The sequence below is a fragment of the Maylandia zebra genome, linkage group LG10 (assembly GCF_041146795.1).
Source record: "Maylandia zebra isolate NMK-2024a linkage group LG10, Mzebra_GT3a, whole genome shotgun sequence".
NCBI lineage: Eukaryota > Metazoa > Chordata > Actinopteri > Cichliformes > Cichlidae > Maylandia > Maylandia zebra.
In genome coordinates this window covers 33620482-33627285 of record NC_135176.1, presented here as the reverse complement: position 1 = coordinate 33627285, position 6804 = coordinate 33620482, and the positions used below count along the sequence as shown (strand labels likewise).

Genomic DNA, 6804 nt, shown 5'->3' with positions numbered 1-6804 from the left:
AAGGGGACACGGCGTTTACATGTGCAGTGCTCCATACATCCTTTGAGAGAAATCATTTAGAGCATTTATCTTTGTTGTCCAAAGCTCAGGCAGCAGCTCAAACACTGCTGATAACACCTCCACCTCTGCAGCAGCAGACTGAACCAGGACTCAAACCTGCTCCATCATCTCATCTTTGTAGACCTGCATTTACAAGCACCAACAAGTCAACGGTAAACATTATACTGGATAATCTGCTGGTTTAAAAGGCTTCGTCCTTTTGTAAAAAAAACAGCTCATATCAGCAGAACTGTAGGACTAAAAAATGTAAGAGAAGAGCTTCAGATCCTGAGTGTGAGGTCAGAAGGATCAGCTTTATTTCAGATTTGAGATCAACTTTATATTTCAGTTTGTGATTACAGGAGCTGCCCTCAGATTCAGACCTCAGCACCACCCAGTGACAGCAGACAGATCATCCAACATGTTCACATGTTAACTGTAAAATTAAGTGAGGAAAACAGTACAAAGGTTAAAGTACCACACGTGCTGTAGTGAAGGCTGCAGCTGTTTTATTGATAAAGTTAAAGACAAAAAAGGGTTATTGTACTCGGCCCTGAAAATCTTAGAAATATGGTATCTAAGCAGATTCTTACTCTGGATGGCATTACCTTGGCCTCCAGTAACACTGTGAGGAACCTTGGAGTCATGTTTGACCAGGACATGTCCTTCAACGCACATATTAAACAAATATGTAAGACTGCTTTCTTCCATTTGTGCAACATCTCTAAAGTTAGAAATATCCTGTCTCAGAGTGACGCTGAAAAACTAGTTCATGCATTTATTACTTCCAGGCTGGACGACTGTAATTCATTATTATCAGGAAGTCCTAAAAACTCCCTGAAAAGCCTTCAGCTGATCCAAAATGCTGCAGCAAGAGTCCTGACAGGGACTAGAAAGAGAGAGCAGATTTCTCCTGTTTTGGCTTCCTGTTAAATCCAGAATTCAAAATCCTGCTCCTCACATACAAGGTCTTAAATAATCAGGCCCCATCTTATCTTAATGACCTTGTAGTACCATATCACCCTATTAGAGCACTTCGCTCTCGCTCTGCAGGCCTACTTGTTGTTCCTAGAGTATTTAAAAGTAGAATGGGAGGCAGAGCCTTCAGTTTTCAGGCCCCTCTTCTGTGGAACCAGCTTCCAGTTTGGATTCAGGAGACAGACACTATCTCTACTTTCAAGATTAGGCTTCAAACTTTCCTTTTTGCTAAAGCATATAGTTAGGGCTGGACCAGGTGACCCTGAATCCTCCCTTAGTTATGCTGCAATAGACGTAGGCTGCCGGGGGATTCCCATGATGCATTGAGTTTTTCCTTTCCAGTCACCTTTCCCACTCACTATGTGTTAACAGACCTCTCTGCACTGAATCATATCTGTTATTAACCTCTGTCTCTCTTCCACAGCATGTCTTTATCCTGTCTTCCTTCTCTCAGCCCAACCAATCACAGCAGATGGCCCCGCCCCTCCCTGAGCCTGGTTCTGCTGGAGGTTTCTTCCTGTTAAAAGGGAGTTTTTCCTTCCCACTGTCGCCAAAGTGCTGCTCACAGGGGGTCATATGATTGGTGGGTTTTTCTCTGTATCTATGAAGCGCCTTGAGGCGACTTTTGTTGTGATTTGGCGCTATATAAATATATATATATACACAGTATAGATATATAAATAAAACTGAATTGAATTGAATTGAATCACTCATGTAACTGTGTCACTATATATCAGCATTACCAGGACCTCAGTTTGGTGTTTCACAAAGCTGCTGATCTCAGACCTGCACAGCTTCTGTTTTAAACACTTGATGTACTCAGCTGCATGAAGAGTGACTGTTGGTTCTCACAAGTATAGTAGAATGCAGCTTTCCGTCCTCATAAAGATAGCTAGACAGGAACGAACACACACACACACACACACACACACACACACACACACACACACACACACACACACACACACAGCTCAGCTGCTGCTGGGGAGGGTTTTTAAAAAAGCCACTTGATCAGGGAACCAATCAGCAGCTGCCAGCTCTCAAAGGGACCTGCAGAGACATTTAAAGGCACAGAACACAGAGAACAAAGTCCAGCCACCATGATACAAATTATGGCGAGGGCCAGGCTGTGACATTGGCGTCCTAGCTACTCGCTGTACTGTTTGTATTGTACCTCATCAGTCTCCAGGTGTGATAGAAGTTGTGTTGCTGGAACTCTGAGCCCATCATCTTCTACTGATCCAGTTCAGGGCTGCCGGGGGTGGAGCTTATGCCACCCCGAGTTCATTTATCTTCATTTCATCTTTATTTCTTTATTTTTATCACATTCATAGTAGACACAACCTCAGAGATACCTTTTACTTTTACTAGAGTATTTTTAATAAGAAAACAAAGACTGCAGTTCTCCTAGTGTCCACTCGAGGCAGCTGTCAGGAGAAATGTGGATTCATTGCCTCAGGTAGGCCGGAGTAGGGGCTCCTTCTCCAGCCAGGAGTATCTGGGCCACAGGCGTCTAAGGAGGGAGTGGGCTCTGCAGAAGTGATCAAAGCGTGTTTGGGGTATGATTGTCCTGTTGTCCCTCCAGCAGAACCTCAGGTTTTCTCTCAGCTGATCAGGATCAAACCTCAGCACCTGAAACAGAAAAAGACAACCATGAAACTGAAGCTCAGTCACAAATTAAACTGTCAGAGTCAGACGTGATGGTCCAGCACTCTGAGCTCTTCACACGGCGGTTCATTCAAAGCCTTTCAGCGCTCACGCTGTGGTGGATGCAGTCTGGGGCGGGCTGGAGGAGCCGGCTGGCTGATAGTGAGGAGGAGGAGCAGCGAAGGTACCTTTCTGGTCTCCATGTGCAGGGCGACGGCGACGTGATCCCACACATAAAACTCTGGGTGCCTAATCGGCCCCCGAGCGTCCATCTGGTTCTCGTCAGGTCCTCGGATCAACTCGTAGCTGAGAGGACGGGCAGAGACACAGAGGTCAGAGGGCGCTTTTAGTCTCTCACTGGAGGTCATTTCCACATTTACCTGTGTGATTCTTACCTGTGTGTCTTACACATGGCCTCCGGTCTCCAGATGAAGCGTCCGTCTCTATAAGTGCAGACGGCGTCCGGGTCATCATCAGGGAGCAAAGGAAACCTTGAGAAGAGCAGCTGATTGGCCGGGCTGTGGACCAGCACAGAGTACTGCACTTCCTGTTTGTACAGCGAGGTCTTGAACACCCTCATGATGGGCGGAGCTCCAGAGCAAAACTGGGGACGATAACAGAAGTTTCAGTTTTACTTCCAGAGACAGAAAGAGTGACGCGGCACAGCGAGTTTCGGTCGACGCGCGCTTTGAGTCACGACAGCAGCTCGCTGTAAACGAAGGATGGAAGTGCCCTGTTGTTCGGTGTTGTCAGGAATGTTGTGATTACACTTTGAGTTTTAACTGGGTCTGTTCCAGTCGGCTGATGTTTGTGTTTCCACCTGAAATATTTACTGAGTCCATGTAAGCTGAACGAAAAAAGCACGTTCTTCAGTTTGTGACTAAGAATGTAATATTTATAGTATTCAGTGTTTTAACATTATGGAGAAATATAAATATGCATCATTCAGAAACAGTCCCAGGTTATTGTTTGCAGTTTTTTACAGGACTACTTGAAGTTTTAAAATATCTAAATGATCCAGGATGCAGATATTTGAATACTAGATCCTGTTTCATGTTTCTGGTAAGACCCACCAGTGCCCATATGGAAAAGAAATAGTAAAAACTTATATGATTTACTCATGAAAGTGGCCACTTTCTCATTACTTTCATATATTGTTTTAGTAAGTATCCAAAACATACAAGTTTCATTATATAATCTTTCAAGGGATCTTATATGTGTTTTCACTCTTTATGCTTTTCATACAAGTTTCACACAAGACAGATACAAACTTTATAAGATTTATTCATATCTTTTCCATGTGGGTGAAACTGTCAGGTTTCTGTTGTTAACAGTGTTTTAGATATTCATGTTCAAACTCTGCCTCTGAAAAGTGTTTGACATGAAGTTCACAGACATCTCTGACTCTTTTATGGTGCTCACGGGCGGTGATGTCAGCTCTGTCAATGCAAACAGTCATTTAAACGTAGGATTACCTGCTCGCTGTAGGCCGTCAGCACCTCCTCCAGAGGAAACCTGAAGCGGTACGAGCCCAGTCTCGACCTCCTCCTGAAGGCTGGAGAGGAGGCGAACTTCCACAGGAAGCTCTCCTGCTCTGCAGCCTGCTCCTCCATCCGGTCTGGGTAGGTCTTCTTCAGGAGCCTCGTCTCAGCCGCTTGGATCTCCTCGGGTCCCACAGCCAGACTCCACCACACCAGGGAGAGATGGCGAGGATCCGAGGAGCCTCCACGAGGATCCTTGAAGCCTCTGTCCTTCCGGATCCCACATAGCCCCCGTCGCTCTGTGTCATGTTTCAGGTGAGACACGTAGAACTCGGGTCGGGGGTAGTCAGGGATGTCTTCTTTGTAGAGGTACTGGTTCTCCAAACCCTGACGCTCAGCTGTACTTCTTAAATCATTCAGCCGCACATGCTGACCCTCTATCAAATGTTCAGGATAGTTTCGGCTGTTTGTCTGCGTCTGCATGATCATGGAGGGTGAGCTGAAGAGAAGTAGTCTCTGATATCTGACGGGACACACTTTTATTCAGACCCCACCCAGTCTCACACACACACACACACACACACACACACACACACACACACGCACACACACACGCACGCGCACACACGCACACACACACGCACGCGCGCACACGCACACACACACACACACACACGCACGCGCGCACACACACACACACACACGCACACACACACACACACACACACACACACACACACACACACACAGCGTTCTGGTTTTGGTTCATTGACTGCACGTCTTGCCTGAAGTTTCAGTTTGATTCGTCTTCACATGTTTGAGGTTTGTTGTTGTTTGTTTGAATTCTGCTTCATCACCGAGGACCTGCTGTCATGGTTTTGTTCAGTGAACCTAACCAACCTTACATTTCCATAAAAGGCTTGTCTGGTGTATTTCCTCTGAGTTGTAGGAAACGGTGTGATGTAATGAGACAGGAAGTGCGGGTGCCAAACTGTTTCTGATGTCACTGTGGTTTCTTCCTCCTTCACTTGCGTCCGGGCTGAGCAGAATTCACCCGAGGCCGATATGAGCCGGACGTTCGTGCTGTGATGGAAACCATCAGGGTCGTTTTACTGAAACATGTTCACCTCTTTCTGCTTATTGAACTTGAACAGGTCATTTAGACCTGACCCAACGCTCTTCTTCTCTTTGTGTTCTCGTGTTTCTGTTTCATGATTAAAAATTTTTTTATTAACACTCTTGCCAACAATAAAAAACGTTACAAAAACAAGCTGCGCTCTGACCCCAGCGCTCATCAGAAGTGTCTGCTTGTAAAAACATATCCATCCATCAAAGTCAGGTCACCTGCAGGCTGAGCCGTATTCCAGACTTCTGAGGCCTTCCTAACCAGACCAGCAGGTTCTGGTCTCACTCGGAGTCTCCTGCCTGGAAGACCTCCAAAGGGAACCACCACCTCAGTCTGCCAGTACAAAGGTGCTGTCCGCACCCAAGCCCAAACAGCCCGTGATGTACAGAGCCGTTATCATCTCAGGACAAGTCTGAGTCAGTCCTGACGTCCTGAACCAGACAGCATCTCTGCCAGTGTATCTGCAGAGGTTCCCCCAAATCTTCAGGCTGTGTCTCCTTCACAGACGAAGGTTCAGTCAGACTCAGGAGCTCCTCAAAGTCCTCTTTCCACCCTCGACAATAAATCGAGTACATGTCAGCTGTTCCCCTGCACGCCCTGAGAACTTCCTGAGCTCGTGGACAGAAGTTCTTTGACGTCCAATGAAAGTCCTTCCTAAGGGGTCTCAGATCCGACCCTGAACTCCTGTGACTCCTCCCACAGTTTTACCGCTATTTCGACATTGATATGCCGAGGTCACCAGACAGAAACGCCCTGGATTCATGGTGATGATCACATCTACAGCCGATGTTACTGCACCATTATTTGTTTGTTTCTAACTGTTGTTGTTAGGCCTCGTAATGGCCACGCCTGGCCTCTACTACTGTTTCTATATAAAAACATTTAATTCACATTACATTTTAACATATTTGAATAATATCAACATTTAGCAGTAAATCAGAAATAAGAAACAGATATGTGTCAAGTATTTTGCAGGATTTAACATTTTCACCCCTGAAGTCAGCAAAATAACATTCATCTGTAGTGTAAGCTGTCAGATCACTGGTGTCAGCTGGTGTCCACCTGTATTTAGTTTGGAGGAATCAGTGAGTGAGTGAAACTCACTTCTGTCTGATGACAGTGATACTGAGGCAAGCTGTTGAAAATATGCTGAACTTTCTGTCAATATGGACTGCTGTTAGCTGCTGTTAGGTTCTGTTAGCTTCTATTCGCTGCTGTTAGCTGCTGTTAGCCTCTTTTAGCCTCTATTCGCTGCTGTTAGCCTCTATTAGCTGCTGTTAGCCTCAGTTACTGAAACTGTCTCTGAAGTGGATCTAACTATGTTTGATGTAAGGATGGAATCAAACTGTTTATCTGAGGCAAAGTGGGATTTTTAGGACACTCGAGCCAAACATTAGCTTTTGTTGTTTAGCTGGCTCTTTGCTAGCTCTCCGAGGTCATTCAGGGCTCATTAATAACAGCAGTTTGAGCTCCTTCAGGTGAAGTAACTTCATTTCCCTCCACTCCGGAGAGCTGAGGCCCGTCAGGTTTTAT

General features: G+C 45.8%; 1 protein-coding gene across 1 annotated transcript; it reads right to left on the bottom strand.

Annotated features, from left to right (window-relative positions):
- Positions 1–2373: 2373 nt before the first annotated feature.
- On the bottom strand, positions 2374–4750 carry LOC101481070 (uncharacterized). Its single transcript, XM_024799879.2, has 4 exons — positions 4140–4750; positions 3060–3268; positions 2853–2970; positions 2374–2649 (listed from the first exon to the last, which is right to left on the bottom strand). The coding sequence occupies exons 1-4, from the start codon at positions 4632–4634 to the stop codon at positions 2473–2475; spliced, it is 999 nt and encodes a 332-aa protein (XP_024655647.1). The 5' UTR covers positions 4635–4750; the 3' UTR covers positions 2374–2472.
- Positions 4751–6804: the final 2054 nt, after the last annotated feature.